This window comes from Ursus maritimus, unplaced genomic scaffold (assembly GCF_017311325.1).
Source record: "Ursus maritimus isolate PB19 unplaced genomic scaffold, ASM1731132v1 scaffold_24, whole genome shotgun sequence".
In the NCBI taxonomy this organism is placed as follows: domain Eukaryota; kingdom Metazoa; phylum Chordata; class Mammalia; order Carnivora; family Ursidae; genus Ursus; species Ursus maritimus.
This window is the reverse complement of record NW_024424897.1, coordinates 2,093,469-2,105,849: the sequence shown is the minus strand read 5'-3', so window position 1 is coordinate 2,105,849 and position 12,381 is coordinate 2,093,469. Positions and strand designations below refer to the sequence as shown.

General features: G+C 50.0%; 1 protein-coding gene across 4 annotated transcripts in view; it reads left to right on the top strand.

Moving 5' to 3' along the window:
- The window catches only part of RPTOR (regulatory associated protein of MTOR complex 1), a 338,061-nt gene that overhangs the window by 143,311 nt on the left and 182,369 nt on the right, over nt 1-12,381 (top strand). For all 4 annotated transcript variants that reach the window (XM_040640059.1, XM_040640061.1, XM_040640057.1 and 1 more), the window contains exon 5: nt 6,573-6,719. In XM_040640059.1, coding sequence (XP_040495993.1) covers nt 6,573-6,719 — 147 coding nt within the window. The remainder of the gene's footprint in view (nt 1-6,572; nt 6,720-12,381) is intronic.

The following is a 12,381-nucleotide window of genomic DNA, read 5'->3' as shown; positions in this document are numbered from 1 at the left end:
CTCTCTCTCACACACACACACACACACACACACACACACGTCCTCTGGCACAGGTGGGGCGTCCCCGAGATGGGCCCCGGGCGGGACACACACACACACACACACACACACACACGTCCTCCGGCACAGGTGGGGCGTCCCCGAGATGGGCCCTGGGCAGGACACACACACACACGTCTCCGTAAGGTCTTGGAGGAGCAGCATATAGACTACATTCTCCGACCACAGAATTTGGAATTGTAGGATATCTGGAAAATCCTCAGATATTTGAAAATCGAATAACATGTGTGAAGAAAGGTATCACAAAGGAAAGTAAAGATAATTCAGACTAAACAATGAGAATACTTAGGACTTGCCAAAATTTGTGGATGCAGTTAATGCAGTGCTTGCTTGGAGAGGTATACCCTTAAATCTTTATACAGAAAGGCATAAAGGTTTGAAATTAAAAATCTCAGTTTCTACCCTAAGAAACTAGGAAATGATGGGCCCACTAAGCTCAAAGCAAGTAGAAAGAGAGAGGTAACAAAGAGCACAACTCAGTGACAGAGCACAGGCAGTAGAGAGCTGACCGCTAACATTATTTTTCTAAGCTGATGAGTCTCTAGCTGGATAGATCAAGAGGAAAAGAAAAGACAGGGTCCACATTTGGAAAGAAAGAGCGGACATCACCACGTATCCTGTAGATGTACGTAGAAAAGAGGAGGACAGATTAATATTTTATACCAATAAATTTAACAAATTAGATGGGAAATGCCTTAAAACATACAGCTTGCCCAGAGTGACCCAGAGTGAAATAGAAAACCTGAGTAGCCCTGTATCAGAGACTTTGAATTCGTAGTTAAAAGTCTTACAGGTTGACTTGTGGAAGAGTGGATATTTTTCTTTAAAAATTATCTTACCAGCAGACTGTTTCCTGATCAGTATATGTAAACTGTTAAATCATAAATGGAAAAAAGGCATTTGGGAAGTGTTCTTCATAAAGCATGAGGCATGCAGTTGGTGCTGGAGCTGAGGAGCCAGTGTCCTGAGTCTGTCCTGCACCCTCGCCCGCCCACGCTGGGGACCCTCAGGCGGGTCCCACACCAGCGGCAGCAGCAAGGTCTCGGAACTTAGGAGAAATGCAGGTGGTTTGACCCCGCCCACGATGACAGAAACCCACCAGGGGAGGGGCCCCGAGGTCTGCGTTTAACTGCCCCCCCACCCCCACCCCCCGCCATGCTGATGCCTGCGGGTTTGAGAACTTCTGCTCTATAAATCCGGTTCTCAAATAGGATAAGACATCGGAGAAATCGGTTAGGGTCTTATCTCTTACCCAGGGGAATCATATATTTTTTTTAATTTTGAAGCTCTTATAAAAAAAAAAAATAGTCCCAAGTTTTCCAGCACTTCTCCTGAAGAAATAGACTCTTACTGATGGTCTTCCTTCAACTCTTGCAGACAAACCCCAAGTCCCAGAAATCCTCAGAAAAGAAAAGTCAAGTTTACAATAAAGTTAACAGCTTTTTTTTTTTTTTGGACCCTGCTGTACTCTCAATATGGATAAAGTAAGACTTACAGCAAATGATAAATAGGATCTGGCACAAACATTGCTCTTTAAAATTACAAGTATATGCTTTTATAACTTTGCACTTAAAAACCTCTGCTCCATCTTTCAACGATTTCAGTAACAAACTGTATACTAGAGAAGAATGAGAACAAGAATGTCACTATTTGATAGAGAATGCGGTTTTCAAAACCAATAAATTCTATTATTTAATAATATTTATTTAGAATTACTTGTGGAGTAAATGGTTATTTAACTATAATAAAGGAAAGGCAGAAGAAGGGTCCACAAAGCCAGTGAGGCTTTAGCCTCGAGGATTTTGAGGGACCGAGCCTTGCTTGTGGCTCCCACTCTGGAGTCATTGATGGCCACACTTGGTCCAGGAGCCCGGCTCTTCGACACCTGACATTTCTGGGCTGTCACCTGCCGCTAGTGGGTGATGTGTTCAGAGAACACCCTTTGGAAAGAAGATTTGTCTTCGGCTACGTGCTCTCCTTGCAGAATGGCCACGTGCAAACCCCTTCGCAGAACAGGGGACGCGGGGTGACGCACGAGGTCGGAAGGAAGCTCGCTGCCCCGGGCGGCTCTCCTGGAAAGCCCTCAGGAGGAGGCTGCGTGACTGTGGCTGAGACTTCCGACACACAGTTGGACGTTTTTGGCCGAAGGTGCACTCAGAGTCTTCTCAGGTATGGGGAGGTGCTTCTTCCGAGGTGCACTGCTTCCCCTGGGAGCCAAGGGCCGCTCTCCCCGCCTCCTGTCCTGGCACCGCTGCCCCTGGAGGACAGTCTGATGAAGCGAGGGGACTTTTCTCTTTCATGTTTAATATAACCTGACAGATGAAGTGGATTGTAATGAATAAATTATCTAAAACCCATTTCAGTTTCTTTGTTTGAAACGAAAACATGGCCTTGAGTATGTTTTTCAAGAGAAAGGAGAGATGCTTTGGTGAGGAATCCTCTGAACGTGGCGCTTTGGCAGGGCAGAAACCAAACCTCTGCCCAAAGGGCCGTGGGGTGTGCGGCGGCCTCCCGCACGGAGGGGCCCTGCCCTCGTCCGGCCCGTGCAGCTGGCTCCCCTGAGGTGACGTGGGAGAAACAGCTATGCTTTGGACGTTGGTTCTGCTCTCTGCTCCTGCCTCTGCAGGCCCGTGTGCGGGGCTGCGATTCTGGCCTGAAGCCTGGCAGACTGCCCAGGGTCTCTCTGAGATGGGACATGAGAGCTACATGCTCGTGTCCTAATACGAATTTGTGCTCAAAGGTCATTTTCCTCCGTGTGGTTTAATAGAGTTGATTTTGTCCTTCCCAGCGGGTCCAGACTCCCACGCGTCTGCGGCCTCACTCAGCTGAACACGCACAGTGGCGGTTTGAGATCAGATGGCCTCTCCTCAAAGGCAGAGGTTCTCAGCAGGAGGGGATCCCCTCAGGGCACACTGGCCATGTCCAGAGACCTTCTTGGTCCACAGGTGGGCAGGGGCGCTGCCAAACATCACGCAGTGCCTGGGGGGGGCGCACCCAGTGATCGGCCCGAACGCCCCCAGTGCCAGGCTGGGAGGGTGCAGGGAGGTGCTGGCGAGTGGGCGCAGAGACCTCTAGCCACGTCCCGCTCTGGCGCAGTGCTTACCGAAGCCTTCCAGCTTTTACGGGTGATGTGTGATGCCTGTTTGCTCTAAAATGTTAGAGGAATGTGGTACATGATAGTCAGCCCTGGAGATGACCCTTTCCTCCTTCCTTTTAGTAGTTTGCGTGATTTTTATCTTTTTAGAAAGTACAAGTAATTTCTGTTATAAAAGATTGCAAGAGAACAGAAGTGTGAAAGGAAACGGGTAGCACACCTCTGCCGAAATGCACACCTTTACGTCCCCGCCCTCAGTGGTTCGATGCTCCTCCCTGCCGTCCCGTGTCTGTGATGGACGCTTCTGAGTTCCCGTTGCAGAGCAGAGCCCAGGCGCGCATGCCTCACACACAGCCTGTGCGCTGGCTGTGCGTCGTCTGTGCGATGGTCTAAGACTTGCACTTTTTAAATCATAACAAGCCTTGGATATCTTTCCTTGTCACCACCTGTCAGTAAGCCCAGTCTTTTTAGGGCTGCGTGGTGTTCCATGTGTGGATGTACGGGTGTTCCTGTGCTTAACGGTCCTTCACGCTGGAGGTGCGAGGATCCAGGGTGAGCTGTGATGGTCCACCAAGGTCGCTGGCGCTTGCTGTGGCCTCCTCGGGACGTGGGGCCCTGGCCCCTTCCATCCAGCACTCCCCTTGTCTCCCTCTGCTCTTGTCCTCTGCGTGGTTGGAGATGTCTCACCCTGTCCACACAGGGGAGGGAGAGAGGTGAGCAGGAGGGTGGCACTGATAATTTGGACACACGGCCTCTGGTCATGTCCCATTGGCCAGCGTTTGGCTGCAAGACCAGACTAAGGTGCAGAGGAAGCTGGGAAATGTGCTCAGCGGGAACTCACATCGGTGAAGCAGGGGAAGGATAGACAGACCAGATGAGCGCCTCTTCCTGGTGGCATTTAGATAGCTGACAGGATTTTGCCAGCTGGAGTGTCCTACATCCTTGTACATACATTTCTGCATGCAGATGCCAGTGTTTCTGTAGGACGGACACCTAGAAGTCAAAGGCATGTACGTTAAAACCTGTACGTACTACCAAATTGCCTTCTAAAAGCTCTTTCTGGGTCTGGGGCTCAGTCGGTTGAGCGTCTGTCTGACTCTTGATTTTGGCTCAGGTGATGATCTCAGGGTTGTGAGATCAAGCCCTGCCTTGGGTTCCATGCTCAGCGCTCAGCAGGGAGTTGGCTTGAGATTTTCTCTCTCCCTCTGCCCCTCCTCCACACACGCGCACGCGTGCTCTCTTTCTCTCTCTCTCAAAATAGAAAAAAAGAGAAAAATTAAAAAGCTTCCTTATTTACATGCCTACCAAGGATAAACTGGTGCTTTGTTGAATGCATCCTGTCTCTTCACCGTCTGTATTTCTTTCCACTTTGTGGGATGAAGACAGATGCATAGATGGATGGTTCTCATTGTAATCTGTGTTTCCACGATTCACTAGAGCATGAAACTTTTCCTAAGCATCATTCCTGCTGCTTCTGAAAGTTGTGTGTTTGTATCCTTTGCCTGTTTTTGTGTTTCTTGTTGTTGGTCTGAGCAGAAGCTCATAGACCCGTGGACACTCTAAAACTCGTGTGTTGTGCCCAGTTTGTTCTTGAATTGCTTGTCATTGATATGTGTTTGGTCAGAATTATATAATTTTTATGTTATTATATTTCTCTTTAAGACTTCTGAGTTTTGTGAATTTTTTAAGAGGACTCTTTTGCGCCAAAATAAATAAAAATCTTTTTTTCTGTTTTTATATCTAGTTTTAAAATCTACCCTGATTTTTCTGTATGGAGAATCTCAGCAATGTTGAAGGCTAGTTAGATCTTATAGTGTCATTTACTGAGTTGTTCTTCTTCCTTCCCTGAGTTAAAATGCCACCTTCATTATAATTATATATGTGGGTCTATTTCTGGATGTTCTCTTCTGCTGATTTGTTTTTCTCGCCCTCCCTAATACCATCCTGTAATTACCATGGATTTATAGTATATTTAATATCTGGTAGTGCGGGTCCTTACTCATTATTCTTGATTTAAAAATGGGTTTGTGGGGGGTTTTTGCGCTGTTCTTGTGCATTTCTCTTCCGCACTAACTTTACAATCGGCTTGTCAAGTTGCATTAAAGAAAACTCCTCTTGGTACTCTGGGCATGCGCTGACTCGATAGACCCCTTTAGCAGCATTGCCATCTGCGGAAGCCTCCGGTGAGCGTGCTCAGGACGGCGTTTCCAAGCGTTCTCGTTCCTAGCAGTGACGACCAGCCAGCCGCAGGACGCAGGCCAGCAAGGCGTCAGCAGTGGGGTCCCTCTCGGGGTATCAGTGTCCACTCCCTCACGTGCACAGCTGGCCACCCGGACGTGGCCTCATTCTGTCTGGGTTGACTTAGACCTTGTGCTTCGCTGTGAGTTTCGAGAAAGCCTCGGCCTCGGTCATGGACTTCCCGGCGCTGCTGGGTCCTCTCGTCTCCTGCCCTGTTTCCCCGGCGCGCTCACGCAGCCCTCGTGGCAACACCAGAGGCAGCGGTGGCGGCGCAGCTGTGGGAAACACAGCCCCCGTCACTGCACGCGCGCAGCGTTGGGCTCGGCCGGCCTCGCCAGGCACGGTCGGTGCGAGGAGGGGGAGGTGAGGGAGGGCCGCTGCCGACTGTCGCCTCCGAGTGAGGGTCGTCGTCATTTCTCTAGTGAGGCCAGAACATCCCGCTCTACAGTTACCAGTCATCCCTGAGTGTTTGCAAGTGCTGAACAATACAGTGTGTCCAGCAAAACAGCGCACTTAGTGGATTCATGTTAATAAGTTTCTGTTCTGTGGTATGGGAAAATCAGAGTGCCAGATCCACTCGTATCCCTTAAGTGTCATTTCCAAGTCATCTGGAGGATTAAGTGCTTATGGGTGTCTCTGAAATACAAGGTGCAGTGGGGAAAACATGCGAATTGGAGGGCCTAGGCAGCTCCTCAGAGCATCTCCCTGGTGAGTGAGGTGCATGGCACATTCTAGGAGCTCACACAAATCACAGAGGAAGATGGCGAGCAGGGAAAGGGGCACATGCGTATCCTTTACGTGTGTAAGAGGGGGCTGTGGTGTGGTTCCCGGGGGTGGGAGAGGAAGGTAAACGGTGAAGCCCTGCTGGTAGGACACGCGGAGGGAAATCACGCTCTGGGCAGGGGCCCGTGTTCCCAGGAGACAGCCAGCCGCTGCCGAGGAGCTCTGGGTCCGGGGATGGGACTGGGGCCGCCGTCCGGCACTCACACATCTGGGTACAGCGGCTCTCGGGCACATGGCGCAGGGCCTAGTCTGCTGTGATTTACCGTGTGTACGAGCAGTGACTCGGCCCTCGGTGCCACCAGGCCTGGTGTGCTGTCCCTTTCTTGTCGTACAGGGGCTGGTTGGTGGTCCTGTCCAGGGAGCGTGAGTCACGCGTGCACTGTGTTTTGTCTTCCAGAACTACACTCAGTACATCCCTCTGTCTATATATGACCTGCAGACGTGGATGGGCAGCCCATCGATATTCGTCTACGACTGCTCCAACGCCGGCTTGATCGTCAAGTCCTTCAAACAGTTCGCTTTGCAGAGGGAGCAGGAGCTGGAGGTGAGGCCCTCGCGCCCCAGGACTGGTGCTGACTGTCCTGTTTCCCCCAGGCTGGGGGGAGGGCCGACTCCGTTGTCTCAGAGCGCTTGGGGTGCCGCGGTGGATCTGGTGACAGAGAGCGTCAGAGGCACTCGGCCCGAGCCTCGGGCGCGTTTTTACATCTCATTTTACTCAGTGTCATTTTTAATCTAGACATTAATTAAGTGATAACATTAACAGAGTTGATTTGCGCTCCAGTGGTCTCTGCCTCTGAGATAAATGTTAAAATAAAGCAGACACATCGATTTTAGGAGAAACAAACCCATATCTGGGCATAGCCATCAATTCTACATCTTTGTTACTGTCGCTGTCACGCGTGTGTGCGCGTGCGTGTGTTGAAAACACCCACTAAGCTAAGTACAGAAACAAACTCAAACATTTGCCATCAGTCACTTCTGTTTGAGGAGCTGGAGAGCCAGGGCCGCGTCCTGCTCACGAAGAGACATTTCACTCGGTTGTTTTAGTTAATATTTGATGTTTGAACCAAACAGTGAATTCTGAAGAGAAATTGTAGAGGCATTTTCAATTAAGAGACCTCCATCCTGTGGTCTGTGTGAGAGCGTGGGAATAAAATATTCTGCAGCCTCGAGGGGATCATGAATTCCGATGGTGGCAGTGCAGGAAATTCTCAATTCCGGAACAAAAATGGTCCTGAGTACATGTTTCCTCAAGCCTTTTTGGGTCTATTCAATTTTAATGTATTGTTGTGCTCTTCATGTTTCATCAGAGGATGTGGCTGAAACAATCAGCAATCAAATTTGAAATTCTGTGTGGTAGAATTTAAAATTAACATGTCATGCAGTTTAATATTTTATGTTTATAAATGAAGTCCCTGTGCAGAACATTGCGTAAGAGTGACTGGTAAATACGGTGCCCTTTATCCTTGGAAATGGAGCCCAGCTCCAACGAGGCATGATTTTTGCATCCTGTAACAAGAGAAGGGGAAGACCACATTTTGTATCATCTGATTATTACCTTGCTTTTAGGCATTTCATCCACGTTTACCCAAGGGACAGGTTATCTAACAAGCACTAAAGCCTCAGAGCACCTAGAGGTGATTTGCCTTTCCTCACATCAAGTAATAAATATTGCAAAAAAGGTTTTTCTTTTTACATTTAAAATATGTAAATGAATGCCAAAGAATGCTGCCTGATTTTTATCCCGGTTCATGAGCTTCAGGGTGGTGAGGGAAAGACAGTATCTCCGTGGATCGCAGCGCGGTGGCCGCGACCTCTCCCCTTGCGCCCCGCGGAAGGCCTGAGCGCCGACTTTCCAGCACACAGTGGGTCTGCGCCGTCACCACTTCGTGCTCCCCACGTATCGCCAAGCCTTCCTCAGCCTCGGAAACTGTTCATTTTGGGGAGCGCAACAAAAAAGATTTCCGTGCATCTTTTTTGGGAAAAAAAGGTTTAATTGACTAATTCCTCGTGGGGGAGAGCAAATGAGAAATACGTTATCTGAAGTGGCAAGTAGACGGCGTGCAAAGTTACACCATGTGTTTTATAATTAGCTCTGACGTTTATTTTCCTTCTTTTTTTTTAATTACAGTGTAGATAAGTCTTGTGTTTTGTCATCACACTTACTATGATTGGCTATTGTTCAGTTGGTCTCTTGCATAAACAGCGGAAATTAAAATGATAAAATTGGCTCCCAGCTAATATCTTCATGTTTGTTTTAGTCATTTTGTGGTGTGCTGTACAAACAGAAATCCTGTGTAGCCTCTTAGCTTTGTTCTTCTACGTAATTCTTACTCGCTCTACAGTTGGTCACATTCTTTGCCAACTTATAATACATTGTAACGGCTTCACTGGGTCAGCGATGACGTGGGCGCTGAAAGAAGTTGGCAGGTGAGAGGGTCTGTGCCGACATTAAAGATTAGAGGCTGAAAGTGATTGCACGGCGTGCACGAAGATCGTCACTTGGCCCGGAGAACCCCCAGGGCATAAACTAGCACAGGCGTGGGAGGCGGATGTTTGCAGGGGTGGCTGACGGCTTTCATCTTCTCTGTGGCACCCACCGCCTCCGTGCAGGACCAGGAGGTGTCCCCCACCCCCACTCTCAGAAGGCGCACCAAAAATTACTGCCTGCAACTAGAACCGTGTCGCGGCGGGGGGCTGGCTGGCTGTGGGCGTAGTCACCATGCAGGGCTGTGACTTTCCTGGGACGCCAACCACCTCACTAGCTGCCCTGCTTTGCCATCAGTAACGCTTTAGCGAAAAAACCCCGAGTGCTTTCCCGGGAGGAGTGGCAAGGGTGGTGGCGGGACACCTGGCTCCAGGCACACAGGTGGGCCGTGGGCTATCTGGTGACAGATGTTCAGGTGACCCCAGTCTTCCAGCCCATGCCACTGCAGGCTGTGGCCGGTGATCCCCCTTCGCCTCTTGCTTCTCTGCACCCGCTCTAGACAGTTTCCTGCCCTCCTTTTAATAAAGGCTGGGCTCATTCACCTCTCTATACCTTATACTTTCTATATAGTAAGCAGTAAGAATTGATAATAGCAAAGGTTTTCAAAACTAATAGTGATAAGAAATGTATAATGTACTAGACATTCTCATTCACACACAAAAGAGAGTTTCATTTGTAATTTAAGAAGAAATGCTACCACTTCAACTGTTTATAGGAGAGAATGTGAGTTTAATGTAAAAACAAATACAGCAGAAACCCCTTTAATTGGGATCCAGCCACACCTGGCTGGAGAGAAGAAAGCCATCTTTTATGGACAGAAAGGGTCCAGTGGGGCAGGCTGGTCCCCAGGGGCTTTGGGGGGCTGCTGTGCTGACCAGAAAGCAGAACGGCTCATGGAAAAGCCGGGGTGAGAAAGCAGCCTCGAGAGCATTGGGACCGTCACTGCAAGTGGGCGCCGGGAGACAGAGCCGGGGGCGGGGGGGAAGGTGGCATCAGGGGAGGTGGAGAGCAGAGCTGGGCTCCCCACGCAGGGGCCGCAGCTGCCGGCACGACTTAGCTGAAGGGTACCGCCTCCCTTCCTTGTGCCGCATGTTCTGTTTGCAGAGCATTTTACGTTGCATCCCATCGTCCGTCTGTGTAGTGGAAAGAACCTGACCAGCCCCCGAACTCTGCTGGCCTGGGTGCCCGCGCGCTCTCCCTCCTGTGGGCCGTATGGGACACTGCGGAGACCGCCAGCCGCCGTTAGTTCCCCGCCTGTAACCTGACGGCTTGGGGAGAAGGAGAAGCGATTTCTCTGAGTGACCAGTTCTGGAGCCCTCACGGCTGACGGATTTGGGTGCACGCGCAGGCGAGCAGCGTGTGTCGTAGTTGCTCAGCTTTTGGGGTGTCACTGCACCTCTGCTTCCTTCGCAGACACTTCCCAGGGTCTGCACGTGTCCTCAGTGTCCTGCACGTGGCCGGGTGTCAGCGGGTAATTTGACAGTTAGGTGTATGTTGTCTTGCGGAATCTCTTCTCGTGCGGTCGGCTGTAATTCAGAGCGGCTGTGTACACTTGTCAGGGACGCCTCGCTTGAGGTAGATGTTCAGAAAATATTTACAGGTGTGGTCTTCTAAGTATGTTCACATCTAAATAAACTACCTTTAGTTGTCTTCTTTTGATGTTCCATGATTCATCGAATATGTTTGGTCTTTGCTTGACTTCACGAAATGTTAAAAGAAACAAAGAAAAAATGATTACTCTAGATTCATGAATATAATATACTATTTGCAGCCATCACAAAACTGGGAGCTTCTCCGAAGGTAAATCTAGAGTTTAATCATTTTATCTAATTTTATCTGTTTTAGAACATGCCAGGAATTGCTCAGTATTGTGGAGCACAGATCCCGGTCAGAGCCCCGGGCTGTGGTTCCAGCCCCTCTGCCTGGCTCGTTTGCTCTCACGGAGGGGGGGGGGTTCCCTGCTGCTTTCCCAGCCTGGAGCCGGAGTCCACTGAGGTAACGGCCAGACACGCTCTCTTGCAGAGACCCCAGTGGCACAGGGCAGCGGAGCCTCTGGGGCAGCTGTTTCTCCAGCTGCACAAAGCAGGTAAACGTGGGGCCATCCTGGAGGAGGCTGCCAGCCCCCCCATGTCTGCACACACAGCTTGGAGGCCGGGAAGACGTGCTCACTCTCACTGCTCAGGGAAGAAGCGGAAGGTGTGCGGACTGCACAGGAGGAAATGAGGCTGGCTCTTTTTGGAGACAAAACCATGATCTGTGTTGAAATGTCAGGCTTAAGGATCTAACTGACACTTACTGAACACTGCCCCCAGTGGCAGGTGTCCCTGGAGCATTCGTTGACATATAGCATATCCTGGGTCATAAAGCAGGTCTCGACAAATATGATATACTTGAAATCCCAGAGTATTTTCTTTAACCACAGTAGAATCAACTAGAAGTCCATGATAGAAAGACAACAGAAAAATGTCAAGACAAAAATTAACAACACATAAATCATGGGTCAGAAGTTCCTACCTGCCTCAGTCCATTTGGGCTTCGTAACAGAACAGCACAGGCTGGGGGGCTCAAGAGTGACAGAAATGCACTTCTCACAGCTCTGGAGGCTGGAGCCCAAGATGAAGGCCTTCTTTGCCGGGCCCTCTCCCTGTGTCCTCGCACGGTGGCAGGGGCTTCTCTGAGATGGGCGTGGGCCCCACTCCTGGTGGCGCCACCCCCCCAGAGCCCACCTCCCAACGCCATCACGCTGGGGTGGGGCTCACACTTTCAGGCCACAGCACCATGTCAGGAAGCTACAAAAGGAGAACCAGATGGACCCAGAGCGACCAGAAGAAAGACCAGGGTGGCTGTAAGAGCAGAAATCGCTGGGATTGAAAGCAGAGAAAGAAAACCCATGACTCAGAAAGCTGCTTCTCAGGAATGCTCAATAGCATAGACCAGCACACGGGAGGAGGGAAGAATCCGGATCCTGCAGCCATCGAGAGAACAAGAAGGGAATACCGCAGACACCTTCGTACCTCAGGCATTTGACCACTTCCCACAACGGACCAGTTCCTCCAGAACCACAAATTGCCAAACCCCCAACCAGGATGAAATAGATGATGTGACTAGTTCGATAACCACTAAAGAAGTTGAATTTGTAATTTAAAGGTCCCTGGAAAGGAAGTCTTCAGGCGCAGGCGGCTTCACTGGAGAGCCCCACCAACATCTGGAGAAGCATCCACACCAGGTGTGCACGAAGCTCGTCCGGCAGATGGAAAGGGAGGGAACTTTGTTAACCCTGGGACACACAGGACAAAAGGAAAAAGTAAAACACCACAAACCACTGTCTCTCACACACCTAGATGCAGAAATCCTCAAGCAAGTAATAGCAGATCAGTTCTAGCGATCTCTAAAAGGAATTATGCTCGCTGACTGAGTGGGATTATTCCAGCTATCCAAGTCTGGCTTAATAGTTAAAAAATCAATGAATGGGATCCATCCCTCCGACGGAGTAGAGAAGAAAGACCGTATGACCCAGTCAGTTGACGCAAAAAAGGATTTGACAAAATCCAGCACACTTTCATGTTAAGAACAATACCTCTTGGCAAACCAGGGAAAGGGCGGACCTTCTTCAGCTAGATGAAGAGCGTCTCTGAAGAGCCTGTTGCCGTCCTCATGCTTACGGTAGGAGACTGAGATCGAAACGGGGCAGGGCTGTCCCCCCCCCCCCCCCCCCCCC